The sequence below is a fragment of the Monodelphis domestica genome, chromosome 1 (assembly GCF_027887165.1).
Source record: "Monodelphis domestica isolate mMonDom1 chromosome 1, mMonDom1.pri, whole genome shotgun sequence".
Taxonomy (NCBI): Eukaryota; Metazoa; Chordata; class Mammalia; order Didelphimorphia; family Didelphidae; genus Monodelphis; species Monodelphis domestica.
The window spans coordinates 54114972-54130105 of record NC_077227.1 but is presented as its reverse complement, the minus strand read 5'-3'; the positions used below and the strand labels follow the sequence as shown (position 1 = coordinate 54130105).

Below are 15134 nucleotides of genomic sequence, written 5' to 3'. Positions count from 1 at the left end.
TTTAGGACTAGAAATCAGTGTATTCTTTTTATTGTCTTTGGTCCTCCTCTGGTGGTTGGGAGTAATTTTCTTTTTCTTTTTTTTTTAATTATTTAATCAATTTAGAACATTATTTCTTGGTTACAATAATCATGTTATTTCCCTCCCTCCCATCCAAATACCCTTCCCCGCAGCCGACGTGCAATTTCATTGGGTATTTGTCCTTAATCAGAACCTATTTCCATGTTGTTGGTGTTTGCATTAGGATGTTCATTTAGAGTCTACATCCCCAGCCATATCCCCTTGACCCATGTATTCAAGCAGTTGTTTTTCTTCTGTTTGTTTTTTCTGCTGGGAGTAATTCTCTTGACAAATATTGATACCTAGAAGAGAATCTCCATCAGTCTAGAGGAGAATATCATATGGAATGTGGAATAGAAGTCTCTTGAGGTCAGGGATTGTTAAATTTTGTCTTTGTATGGCCAGAGCTGAGCACAGTGTTTTACACACAGGTAGGTGCTTAATGTTTGTTGAACCAGATTGAATTAAAATATAATATTTCTTCTTACTAAGCTTTGTGTTCTTATGTCCCTTTCCCAGTCTTTCTTCCATAATGGAAAATCTGCTGATTTCCCTAAAGACAGTGCATATTGTTGTCCTTTCTTAGTAAGAAGAGGGAGAAAAAGTCATGACGGCTACCTTTAAAGCTCAAGGGATAAAATATAATTAAGCCAAGTTTAATTCCCCATCTCAAAAGCAGATAGAAATCATTGACCATTTCTAGGATGATTTGTTAGTCTTTTCTCCTGTTTTACTAGATCTTCCAGATTCTTTTTAGGCTGTCCAACAGGGAAACCTGTTATAATGTTTTAGTTATCATTCAGGTCACTGCCCTTCTTTTAAAAGTATATCACCAAGAGAAATTCCATTGAAAATAACTGTAAACAATATGAAATATGTCAGAGTCTACCTGCCAAGACACACCCAGGAACTATATTAACACAATTACAAAACACTTTTTACACAAAGACATATCCAAATTGGAAAAATATTAATTGCTCATGGGTAGGCCAAGTCAATACAATAAAAATGACAACTCTATTTAAATTGATTTGCTTATTTCTCACCATACCAATCAAACTACCAAATAATTATTTTATAGAGCTAGGAAAAAATAACAAAATTTATTTGGAAAAAAGGTTAAGAATACCAAGAACATTAATGAAAAAAGTGAAGGAGGATGGCTTAACAGTTTCAGATTTCAAGTCATATTTTAAAGTAGTAATCGTCAAAATAATCTGAGCATTTACAATAAATTTCTCTGATAAAGTCCTCATTTCTCAAATATATAAGGAAGTGAGCCAAATTGATTAAAACAAAAGCTATTCTCTGGTCAAAGGATAAGAACATACAGTTTTCAGAAGAAGAAATCAAAACTATCAATAATCACATGAAAAAATTATCTAAATTGCTACTAATTAAAGTAGTACAAATTAAGACGACTCTTGGTTAATATGATAGAAAAGGAAAATAACAAATGCTGGAGAGGATGTGAAAAAATTGGGACATTAATACACTTGGTGGAGCTGTAAACTCTAACCCTTCTGAAGAACAAATTGTAACCATGCCCAAAGCACTATAAAACTGTGTAATCCTTTAACCTAGCAAAACTACTACCAGTTCTATATATCACAGAGATAAAAAAGAAAAAGAACTCCATATGTACAAAAATATTTACAGTAGCTCTTTTTGTGATGGCAAAAATTGGAGACTGAGAGGATGCTCATGAAGTGGGGAATGGCTGGATAAATTGTGGTACATAATTGTGAGAGAATACAATTGTACTATAAGAATGATAAACAGGATTTTTTTCAGAAAAATCTAGGAAGTCTTATATGAACTGATGCAAAGTGAAGTGAGCAGAACCAGGAGAACAATGTACAAAAAACAGCAATGTTGTACAATGATCAACTGTGAAAGATGGAGCTACTCTGAACAACACAATGATCCCCAACAATTCCAAAAGACTCATGACGAAAAATGCTATCCACCTTCAGAGAGAAAACTGAAAACTAAGAACAGACTGAAGCATATTTTTTGTTCACTTTTTCCCCACTATCTTTTTTCCACTTTTTTTTTTGTTTTTGTAACATTGCTAATATGGATATATGTTTTGCATGTATATTGAGTATACATATATATATTATATAATGAGATTAATGTTACTTACCTTCTAAATGAGTGGGATGGGGCTAGAGAAAGGGAGACAATTTTGGAATTAAAATGTAAAAATGTTACATAGTTAAAAAAAAGAAATCTCTAAAAACAAAACAAAACAAAAAAAGGACATCATTCTATGTGGGCGATCAGATTTAGAGCTAGACAGAATCTTAGTGATTTTTAAATTTTATCCTATCTTCTTCATTATACTATGAGGAAACAAGCCCAGATGGGTTAAATGATTTGCCTGAGGTCACATAATCATCAGGATTTGAACCAAGGATATTTAACTGCATATTCAGGGCTCCTTTCACTGAACTATAGTTGCAATTAGCCATAACTGTCTTGGGTGGTATGGGGAGGGGGACAAATTCAATGTTGTGCCATGGCATCAAACATAGTCTGACTGCTGGTTTATTCACGCCAAGAAGGAGTTGCCTGTCTCAGAGAGTGTCTCTTAAACCCACAGATGTTGGCAGTGGAAAGTAAGAGGGGTGCAGAGAAGAAAAGGTGAATAGTGGAAGAAGTAATGACCTGGGTAATGGCAGCTGGGAGACAATCGTGGGATGTGAATCAAGCAGAGAAGGCAGGGAAGGGATAGAAATACTGCTCTGTTTTTCCGGCAATCACAGTCTTCAATTAATTTAAAAAAAAAAAAGATTTATTAAAGAGCCTACTATGTGCTCAGTACTGTGGCCAATGGGACAATTCTCTTGACCTTAGATGACAAAGACAATATAAAAATATGAGACCAATAAGCAAATCAAAACAAAAAAAGAGAAAATACTATTTTAGAGAAAAACCTAATAGTTTCCTTTATTAAACACTACTATGCTTACAAGCACCTCTTTTCCTTGTAGTGACCCCGAATGCCTATTGGAAATGGTAGGGTACAATGATAGTTTAAGGAAATTGAAAAGTATAATTTCACACAACATTTTTTCCCCCTAGCATTATTTCTATGATTTCAAATTTGAAATGTGGCCTGATTTATTGTGTTAGTGGCTTCATTACCACTGGCCCCTGGCTTTTAATTTTATTTTATTATAAGTCTACTCCCTATATCCATGTTTATCAAATCCCTGACTTTTCTTTGGGAACAAAGGTCTCTGAGGTTATCTAAATATAAGATCTGAAAGCCAGCCTCAAGGCTCCCAATGACTTGTTTCTTATGATTGACTACACTGGTGCATAGAATTATTTGAGATGTTGGAAGAAGAGAAATAAAACCACAAAAAAGGAGTGTGATGGGGGAAATGAGATCTTTTGAATGGCTGGTCCTCCATTCAACAACAGAAGTATCAGGCTAACTATAGGATAAGCAAGCCATTTGGCAAGGTTTTGATCTTTGCAAACCATGTAGAACAGGACCCAGAAAAGGTTAGATGGCATGAGCATCTTCAACAACTGTAAGATGAAAGCAAATAATGTGTCATTGAATGACAAGCTTTCTTGGATGCTGATTCAATTTTCTTAGAAGGCTTAGTGGAAAATTTACAATTCATACTAAAATGCCAGGACCAAAAATGTAGTGGCAGATTTGTTGCTAGTCCTCCAAGTCAATGATGATTGGGCCACTACTTAGCATGTGATTCTGCAGGTGAGTTCCTTGGTCCATAACTGCTTCACGCCGCATCCTCCGGTTACAACCTTGGGCGCAACGGGAATGCTCATCCAGCACCCCACAGACTAGGACTCGGCAATGCAAAAACACCACCTAGAATGAAAGAAGGCCAGAGGGACCGAAGTCAGACATTCTTAAATAGATCTCAGTACAAAAATTCTTTACATTTCATCATAGCCTGTCATGTGTTTTACATCTTCTAAGAATAATGTTCCTCATCTCATTTTGCAGAGGAAAAAGTTTGGGGAAAATAGAGCTGGAAATTAGCATAGATTCCTAATCCTGTTGTACTGTTTCAGTTGGTATTTTTCTAAAATTAGGTATTGGCCAGTCAACAAAGGACAAAGATATAAAGATTGGCTATATGTATTTTGCTGATTTAGATAGTATGTATACACACATATATGTATGTGTGCATATATACATATAATATCCATACACATTTGTTGTTGTTGTTGGGTTGGTTCAATTGTGAATGACTCTTTGTGACCCCATTTTGGGGTTTTCTTGGCAAAGGCACTGGAGTGGTTTGCCATTTCCTTCTCTAACTCTTTTATAATGACAAAACTGAGGCCAACAAGGTTAAGTGACTTGTCCAGGGTCACACAGCCAGCAAGGGACTCAGATAGGATTTGAACTCATGAAGATGAGTCTTCTGACTACAGATCTATCTATCTATCTATCTATCTATCTATCTATCTATCTATCTATCTATCTTTCTCTCTGTCTATCTATCCATCCATCCATCTATTCATCCATCTGTCTATTTATTTAGCTATCCATCCATCTCTCTCTATCCATCATCTATCTATCTGTCTATCTATCTATCTATCTATCTATCTATCTATCTATCTATCTATCTATCTATCTACCTATCCATCTTTCTGTCTATCCATCCATCCATCTATTCATCCATCTGTCTATTTAGCTATCCATCCATCTCTCTCTAGCCATCATCTATCTGTCTATTCATCTATCTATCTATCTATCCAACTATCTATCCATCCATCTATCTATCTATCCATTCATCCATCTATTCATCTATCTATCTATCTATCTATCTATCTATCTATCCAACTATCTATCCATCCATCTCTCTCTCCATCTGTATGTATGTCTATCCATCCATCTCTCTATTCATCCATCCATCTATCTGTCTGTCTATTTATCTATCTACCTATTCATACAATACACATATATATGTGTACACACATATATATATCTCATAAGGAACATGGTGCAAGGGAAAATATGGCAGCTTTGGGGCCAGAGGACCTGGGTCCAAATCCTAGACATTCCACTTACTGACAGAACTACTCTGAGCACATTATTTCACTCCTCAGTTTCCTTATCTGTAAAATGAAGGGAAGGGACTAGTTGGCCTCTAAAATTCCTTATATTACTGACATCCATCTTAGAGGTACCATTAAATGAACACTTTGGATGACAGGTCATCATCCATTAAAGATCAACATGTCTCACGCTCAATGGGGAAAGGACCATTGTTGGCTGGTTCCATATGGGCCTTTCTAATCGCACTGGCATATAATAATTACAAATCAATGTCAAATGGTATTATTTACTAAAAAAGGCATCCATATATGGGGAAATAATTGTGGTTCCCAGAATAGATTCAGGCCATTCAGTTGCGGACCAATTTGCATTATTGATCTATTCCAGAATGGCAAGGTACCCAAGGTACTCTTTACTCCCAAGGAAGACCAATTCACCACCTCCAGAAAATTAAGAAAAAAAAAACCCAATAGAGTACTTAGCAGGAGATCTCAGGCCTGAGAAGCTGTAGCATACTATATCACAGCTTACCTGGTGGTCTTTGCCCACAAATTTGAAGACAGGGACTTGGAAGTGCTTTGTGAGGTGATCCCGGGACGTGTACTGCTTTACTGAGTCATCTGACACGCAGCTAAAAAGAGAAAAGAGCACTGTTTAAAGACCTAATCACTTTTGCAGAGGTGGAAAAATGGCCCGGTTCAACCCATTTGATCCCAAAAAAGGGAAATAAACTGGGTGGAGAAGATTGAATTCTTTTCAAACTTTTCAGGAATGAAGGAAAAACTAAATTCAGTCCCTGTGATCACATCTCCAGATGCAGGCCTGGCTCTCATTTTGTCTAAGTCATCACTCTTGGGTAGAAACATTTTCTATTGAGCTAATTATATTAGAGAGTTTCATCAGCAACAAGAATTTAACTGAGAGACCCTGGACCGAGGGAGAGGGTTATGGTCTCTTTGGAGCTGAGTTGTTTGTCTTGTCTGGCTCTCTGTGACCCCATTTGGGGTTTTCTTACTCTTTGTGTTAGGGTGGGAAATCTGGTCTGAAATGACCCCTTGCTTGTCTTTGTGAATGTGAAAGCTATAGGTAACTGTTATTTATTTATTTTTATTGGGGGGAAACGCACAGGCAGGGTAGATTCTGTGATAAAGGGTGGAATTGCAAACCTTCCCATCCTTTATCACAGCTCTGGGCTTGTTTTTGCATTGGTAGAGGAAACTTCTGGGGGGAAAAACTCCCTTTTTACCAGTAAAGATGAAGAACTTTTCTGCAAATGGTAGTTTTGGAGTTTTGGGGGCACTGAGGGTTTCAGTGACTCACCCAGACTTGTATAGCCTATAGGTGTCAAGATCAGAATTTGAACTCAGGTCTTCTTTATCCAAGACTGGTTCTCTACACTTCATGCTTCCTCTATAGATGTTGATGATGATGTTGATGACGACGACGACGACGACGATGATGATGATGATGATGATGATAATGATGATGATAGGGTTGATGTAGAACAAGAAGACTTGGTGTTCAGGTCATATTCCTGATACAAACTTGTGATGTAACCCTTAATAATTCAGATGATGCTCTAAGATTATAAATTATGCACCAGTGGTTGATTTGCATTGCTAGAGGGAGTTTTCTATGCCAAATCTGGACCAGAAAATGCAATTATTATTATTATTATTGTCTATGAAACTTTTCTTCCAATAATATATCTGCTACTCTTGGGATAGGGGTTCACCTGGAAGCTGCTGTTACCCTTTTACCTCCTTTTTGCATTTAATCCATTTAAATGACTCTGTATTTAACTCAGAGCAATCATCTATCAGGGAAAAGCTAGATGGCTTTTGGATAGAGCACCAGACCTAGATCAGGAAAACCTGAGTTCAAATCCAGCCTCAGACACTTAATAGTTGTGTCACCTTGGACAAGTATCTTAACTTGTTGGCCTCAGTTTCCTCATCTGTAAAATTAACTAGAGAAGGAAATATCAAACCACTCCAGTATTTTTGTCAAGAAAACCCCGAATGGGGTCCTGGAGAGTTGGTCATGACTGAAATCACCGAACAATAACATTCTGCCAGGACTCTTCAGGTGACAACCATTGAACAAGGAAACAGTCCTGAGACTTAAATGAACAGACTCCTCTTAAGGTCAGATGGGAGGAAAGAGCTTCCTGGCATTTTCCCTTTGGTTTAGATTTTAGGCTGTATTTATGGGCCTCTTCCCCATTAAAAGTTGGTGGCTCTCCATATCTTCCTTCCTATCTCTCTTCTACAGGGAATGGGTTTTTTCCTGAGTAATGGCTTTTTTATGGGTAATCCTGTACCTATGAGTTCCCATTTATCAGGTTTGCTGAAGCAGTAGGGAGGAGAGATAAATGCTGTTATAACGGAGGACTTCTCCCCTATGCTCTCAGATCATTCAGTATTTCACTGCTTACTGATGCTTTGGCGCAGTGGAAAAATCCAATAAAATTAACAAAAAACCCAACCACTCCAGTTTGTGTTACTAACAGCACCTTATAGCAGAAACAGAGAGGAGTTAAGAAACCAATATTTCTGCATTTGCTCTCATTTATTTACTTTCCTGCATTTCCCTGAAGTCAGATTCCTTTTGGTTTTCCCTTTGACTTAAAAAAAATGGCACTCAATATTCTAATGATCTTTTTCATCTCAGGACTTCAAAAACACTTTAAAATGCTTCTTTCCAAGAATGATCTCCACTTCCAGGGAAAGAACTATTGGAGTAGAAATGCAGATGAAAACGTATGATTTATCACTTGTTTACTTGGCTATATGTTTTGGGGTTTTGATTTATAAGATTATTTGCTTACAAAAAGGAATAATACAGAAATATATTTTGTGTGCTAATACACGTAGAACCCATATTGAATTGCTTGTCAGTTTCAAGAGGGGGAAGGGAAGAAGGGAGGGGACACAATATGTATCATATGACTTTAGACAACTCATATGGAAATTGGTTATTAAAATTTTTTAAATTTAATTTTAAAAATTAAATATATTCATTTATATAATATATAATGTAGTATCGATAATAAAATGTAATAATAAAATATATAAATAATTTTTAAAAATTAAAACTAAAATACTTCTTTCCCTGAAAATATTATTGTTGCAATCCTTTTCAGATGGAGAAATTGAGGCAGGCAGGCAAAATTTCTCAGGGTCCCTATGTCAGTCATGAATATGGCAAAGAATCAGATTCAGGAATCCCAGCTCCTGAGCTAGTGTTTGGTGGGAGTAGGTGATGCTATTTTAGTTACATAGTCTTTAATTACTTGGATGGGTCCAGTAGATTCAGGATCTCAACAAGGAGCACAAGTCCTTTCTTGGTTCAGATTACAACACGCCCTTGTCTTCTCATCCTACATGATCTCATCCTTTCCAGAAATACTTTGGACAGGATCTACTCAACATAGGCAAAGATTTTTTCTAGGTCTTTTAACCTTTTGGGGCATCAGTCTGGCTTTCAGGCTATTTATTTGTTCCTCTTCTGGTCTCCCTACATGATATTCATTTTTTTGGGGGGGTCATATATGTTTTAATGCCTTTTATGGCACGTCTCCTACACAAGTTGTCATTCACAATTTGCATCAGCCTGCTTTTGCCTGCTACTTTCATTGTTTAGTCATTTATCCTGTGTGGCAGATGGTGGGACATAAGGTGATTATCTTTAAGGTGGTCTTTTTGTTTATGTACAATCATGAATGCTGAAAGATGAGGCAAATGACTGTCCCATGAAATGATGCCTCTTGATGCCTTTGGGTGCAAGATGAAACCAACCCTTTACTCCATCTGTTCTGAGAACCTGGGAGGCTTCCTTTCATTTAGCTGCAACCTCTCTCTGTCAGTGGGAACATTTCTGTGCTTAAGTTCCTCTACTAGTTTATCAACTCCTTTTGGGGCAACATTTATAGAATGCTTTAATGTTTTCATTATGCTTTACAAATATTTTCTCATTTCATCTTCCCAGCTCTTATCCTCTAAGACCATTCTTCAAGGCTTTCCATTTTGGAAAAGCTTTCCAGAGCTTTTGTTCCAAAAGCAAAGAACCAGGATCACCTTTGTGCCATGACACAGGTTTGAAGAACTTTAATCTAGAAGCAACCCTAAAGGTAATCTAGTCTAAGCCCTTTATTTTACAGAAAAGAGAACGGAGAGCCAGAGTACCAAAGTAGTGAACCTTAGTGGTTGCTTAGTTCAAGTCCTCCATTTACAGATATGGCGGCCCAGAGAGATGAATGACTTGACCACATGGCTAGTAAGTGGAGATGGGATTTAAATCCAGGTTCTCTGACTTCAAATTCAGAGCTCTCTTCCATTGTGCCATTCTGATGGCTCAAACCAAGTCAGGCATTTTGAAGATTTAGATATAAAATCAGTTTTAATTATTGGTTCCAAAGGAAAGAAATGCCAATGTAGACTACTCTCCAAATAACAATACATTCAACCTTGGCTATACCAGTACTTTATGGATTTTTTGATCATGAATAAGAGTAATTTATGCTTATTTTTACCACATGGACTACTTCATGTACTAATTCATTTGTATTAAAGATGTTACACCTCCTCCCCACCCCCCCAACACACATCAAGACCGAAAAATGCAGCAAGTTGCAGATCTGAAGTTCAACCTACATATGGGAGGAAGAATATCCAGGACCCAAGATGGACATGTATGTACATGTATTCATACTTCTTATAGGTGGAGGAATATAGGAGGTTTCAGGTCATAAATACACAGACACACACACAGAGGTAGAGGAATATATAGGTTCCAGGGTCTCCCCACCATGCATCTACACATCGATGGAGAAGTCCCAGCATATGTGCACATGCACATGCACACAAACACACACACAATTCTCATATAACATGCACATGCCAGCTTTTCAATATCCTTCCTGAATCGTGAGGGTCCAGAATGGAACACAATCCTTTCTCCCTTCTCTGCCATCCAAACACCCACACATCACCTTGTTCTCCTTTGGGTAAGTTGCTGTTTACTAAACAATTACTTAAGTTTTTGTTTAAGGGGCACATTTTGGTCAACTGAGGGAGGGCTAAAATGAGGGGGACATCCACAAATACTTCATGATTGCTCCCATTAGAATGAAGGGATTTTTGCCTCATAGACAGCTTTTCCAGAATGTCCATATAAGATGAACTCGGTGTAGCTTTTCAGACAGGCATTCTTCTTTTCTATTGATGTTAATGCTAATGCTAAAATTTACTTGAGTAATATTTTGGGAGGATCAAATGTGATTGTCTTTACTACTAAGGCCATGCAATGATCCAGGATAATGCTGAGGGACTTATGAGAAAGAACGCCATCTATATCCTGAGAAAGAACTGTGGGAGCAGAAATCCAGAAGAAAATGTGTAATTTATCATTTGTTTATATGTGTATGTGATTGAGGGGTTTGGTTTTAAAGCATTGCTCTTTTACAAAAATGAATAATATGGAAATGGGTTTGAGTGATTATATATATATATATATATATATATACACATACATACTTACATAAATATGTATGTATATATCCCAGTGGAATTGCTTGTCAACTCTGGGAAAGAGGAGGGAGAAAACATGAATCATGTAGCCATGGGGAAAAATAATTGAATTCTCTGGGCCAATATCAAATAATAGTGGAGGGGAAGGAAGAGTGCAGTATCTAGAGAAAGCCAGTTTGATATGAAAACCTCTAAAGTAGGTAATAAATACATAAATAAACAAGTCAATTTATAAAATTTGTGTTCTATTTCTACCTACAAAACTTGAGGATTTTCTCATCCTCTGAGATTTACAAACCAGATTTTTGCTTTATTTAACCACTTATTGATGCAGTAAAGCCTAATTTATCTAGTGGTGTTGGGGAATTTTCTGTGTTCAGCCCCTTAAAATACCAATGATTTTCTTTTTTGAATTATTTTTAGATGGAATCTTTTAAAAATGTGTTCCATACTTTCCCGTCTAAACAAGAATGGCAGTACAGTTTTGTCTTTTTTTGTTGACACCTGAAGACTAATCTTTGTAACATATGTCACTATATTGTTTTATAACACAGTATTGACTACATTTTGAGGCTGTTTGCTCCCATGATAAATGGGCCCAGACTATCCTGTTTCAATTGTGCCTGATTTGTGGGTTTTTTCTCTGACTTTCTCCCTGGATGTCCAATTGATGCCCACCCATGGTAGTTTTGCTCCTCTAATTTACTGCTTGTAATCTTCTGTGGGCTAGGAAACAAGATAACGAGGCTCTTTCAAACTGTCTGAAATAAGAATAAATGCTATTCAAGTAAGGTCTATACTATTGGTGCCTGGAGTTTGTGGTAGCTATTTTGGCATCCACTAGCCTTCTTTGCTTTCTTGATCATGCTCCAGAAAAGTAAATTTACCGAATTCCCCTGGACAAGTGCTACATTTTTATTACACATTTATTTTTGCGAAAAGCCAATAAATCTAGTCATTAAAGTACTTACCACAAAGCTCACGTGTTTTTAAAAAATAGAAAACAAACAATAGACTGTCAAAGGAAAATCCAATGCTTTTGCTTTCCATTTAGAAAAGTTAAGGTCACAAGATAAGAGATAATTTCCTGTGAGATCCTATCTTTGCTTATCAGTACAGCACAGAATGACAAACTTTCCATTTCAACTAATGGAAATAGGGGATGAGGAGGGACCACTGGGAGAGAAAACTTGATTTCTATTTTCAGCCTCCATCCTTAAGCTTATATAACTATGAGGCTGTGCATCTGGAAGTCCATGGAACTTGTCTGGCCTCTCAAGAGACTCTATTAGCAGGGTGGAACAAACCCTTGACCGAGGACTGAACTTGACCCACTGGAGGCTTCCATTGGTTTGCTGAGTCTTTGACCCCCTCTAGAGGACAAAGGCAGCAGACAGTGGTGGCTGCCTCACAGAGGAGCAATCTCATCTCTGGACAAGGATAATCATTTTTTTGAGGAGCAAATGAGAGAAGGCACGTCAAGAGCTTTGTGAGCCATAAAATACTACAAAAGCGTAAGCTATTGTTAATACGATTATTCCCTGGGAGATCTAGTGAAAGGAGAGAATTATGAGTTGGCAGCTTGAAGGATCTTGGCTTCATTAGCCAACTGAAAACTGGACTTGCTCTGGGAATAATGGTAGCATTCTTACCTCTTGCATCTTTCTCCATAAACTTTTTAATATTGGATTCGCCCTGCAGTGACATTTTCCCTGACATCTAGTAACTGGTTCATAAGGTCACAATCTCCTTTTGGGGGTGATTTTTTTTCTAGATGCTTACAGCACTCCTCTACTAAAGTCTCCACTAATGGTTCATAGGGGAATGGAAGAGATCTTCACCCCCTCCTCCAAGGAGTTCAAGCTCTGGATAATCCTGTCAAAGAGTAAAGGCTTTGAGGGGAGTCCCAGCAATAAACTGTGTTTGAGTACCTGCTTACTTCAGTTGGGAGAGCCTCATCACCTTGGAAGCTGGGATGATAAATTTTTTGGCTACAAATACTTCCAAAGATCATTTATTCAGTTAGAGAGGGCTATGGTCTGCAACAGCGGAGGGAATAACCCCACTGACAAAATGACAGCTTTGAAGAACTGAAATTATAGAGCTGTTGATTGCCTGGTTTGTAGGTGCAGAGTACCCCAAAACACAGTATTCCTAGATATACTACAGATTTGTAGGGGAGATCTGAGAAGTAGCACTCAGAATAAAGGGTTTCCTTATCAATTGGATTATGGTTAATTTTTTTTTTGTTCATCCTCTCTATTGCCTGTTTGCATATATCTATTTGTTGTCTTTGGAATTAGCTTGTGAGCTCCTACCTTTTGCCTTTTTTTTTTTTGGTATCCTCAGTGCTTAGCACAGTACCTGTCACATTGTAGGCATTTAATATTTTACTGATGTCACTGATCCCCAAGGGGGGTGCCCACAATCTGGAGAACCCCTGTGTGGAACTCCAACGAGCCTCCCATTCTTTCTACACCTCATTGCAAGTGTTCATATGGGCTACTTGTGCCCAAACTGTGGAAGAGGCTTCCACGTTCATATTGGTTTGGTCAACCACAGTTGGGCACACTGTACATTGACCCTGACATAGTGATGCCATTTTGGTCCTCTTTGAGTACAAAGGACAATAAACAACCAACCATGCATTTAATAAACATTAATTAACTGGTATATACTTAGGATAGAATAGTATCATGCTATGAAAATGAAGAATTTAAATAATTCAGAGGTGCATGGCATGATATATGTGAAGTAATGCAGAGTAAAATTAGAACCAAGAAAACAACACAGACATAGATTACAACAGTGCAAATGGAAAGACTTGCCAGACAACAAAACCAAACCCCAAGCTCAACTCCATGTAAATATAATGCTCATGGTGGCTCAAACAAAAGAGATGATAAAATGCATGTCCCTCTTTTCTTTGCAGAGGTAGGAGACTATGGGTGTAGAGCGTGGCATACACAGTTAGACTCAGTTGATATATGGGTTGGTTTTGTTGAACTGATTTTTTTTCTTTTTTTCCCCTACTCTGTTAGAGGACTGTGGCTCATTGTGACAAGGGAGGTGGGGCATAGTTAGGCATAAATGTGATATAAAAGCAAAAAATATAAATTAAAGTTAATTTTTTAAAATAAAAACTCTTACCTTCCATCTTGGAATAAATACTGTGTATTGGTTCCAAGGCAGAAGAGCAATAAGGGCTAGGCAATGGGGGTCAATTGACTTGCCCAGGGTCACACAGCTAGGAAGTGTCTGAGGCCAGATTTGAACCTAGGACCTCCCATCTCTAGGTCTGACTCTCAATCCACTGAGCTACCCAGCTGCCCCCTAATTAAAGTTAATTTCTAAAAGATTAAAGTTTCAAAGAGTGCTGTATTATCTCAAAAAATAACTCTGTCTGTGAGAGGTGCCATAGTGGCTAAATGTGAGCAGAACATGGTGAAATGGGGGTTAGGGTACCATTTGGAGATACATACCCATCACGGATAAGGTAGTACTTGAGGATCTCATCAATCTTGTCTGTAGGGGTTGCAAAACAGCTCTCCACCAGGGTTTCTAACCCATTCACATGCACCAGAGGTTCGATGCCGAAGTAAAGCAAGTCCCGTAGCTTGAGGGTGGGTAGTGTCTCCCGGTAGGGTTCATCAAAATCATTATCTTTGAAGATCTCCAGAGTGAAAGGGAAGACCCCCTGGCTCCGTCCTATAATTTCCAGTGGAGAGTTACGGAGGTTGGGCATGTAGCCTTCTGAAATGGTATAGAGTCGAGGGAACTCGCAGGTGACCGGAATCAGCAGCTTACTGGTACGGATGATGATGTCGCCATTGCTGCCTGGCATCTGCTTGGGGAGCCCTGTCACTAGATTGCTAGCGATGATTTTATCATTCACCACCTGAAGGTGGGAGGAAGTAAAAGAGGGGAGAAGCCATTATGGTGGTTGTACTCCATCCCTTACTGCAAGGCATTCCAATTTGTGGGTCAGGGTTGGGTTATTTGCTTCTGTTTCCTTTTTGGATGGCATTAAGATGACCAGCATTCTGGACATGCTGCCCCACAATTCTGGGACTCTAGAGACTTAATTACTCTCCACCAAGTTGTAACTAGGGTATTATGACTGGGTCTTTGCCCAGGGTACTGAGATTTAGAAGGTACATGCACCTCTTCTGGGGCATAGAAACAACTGACCTTAGAACCTAGTTTTTTGTTAGTTTGGCTTTGGTTTTTGGTCTGTACCTCTGACTTAATTGGTATAGGGGGACTACAGTGTGGACATTTCTGGCAAAATATCTGAAACTTAGTTGCCTTGGAGTATTGAGAACTTGGGTTATTTGTCTAAAGTTACACAGCTAGTTTGTGTCAAAAGCAGTTGTTGAGCCAGGTCATCTGGGCACTTAGGCTAGCCTTCTGTCCACCATCCTGTTCTGTCTTTCAGTGCCTAGTTAGTAAGAATAATTAGATAAAATAGGAATATCTTGTCTCCT

At 38.1% G+C, this 15134-nt stretch overlaps 1 protein-coding gene across 1 annotated transcript in view; it reads right to left on the bottom strand.

Annotated features, from left to right (window-relative positions):
* Positions 1 to 1231: 1231 nt before the first annotated feature.
* OIT3 (oncoprotein induced transcript 3) overlaps positions 1232 to 15134 on the bottom strand; it is a 41028-nt gene continuing 27125 nt past the window's right edge. The window contains exons 7-9 of the mRNA XM_001363465.5: positions 14130 to 14545; positions 5648 to 5747; positions 1232 to 3916 (exon numbers count right to left, since the gene is read on the bottom strand). Of these exons, the coding sequence (XP_001363502.4) occupies positions 3746 to 3916; positions 5648 to 5747; positions 14130 to 14545 (687 nt within the window). The 3' untranslated portion in view covers positions 1232 to 3745. The remainder of the gene's footprint in view (positions 3917 to 5647; positions 5748 to 14129; positions 14546 to 15134) is intronic.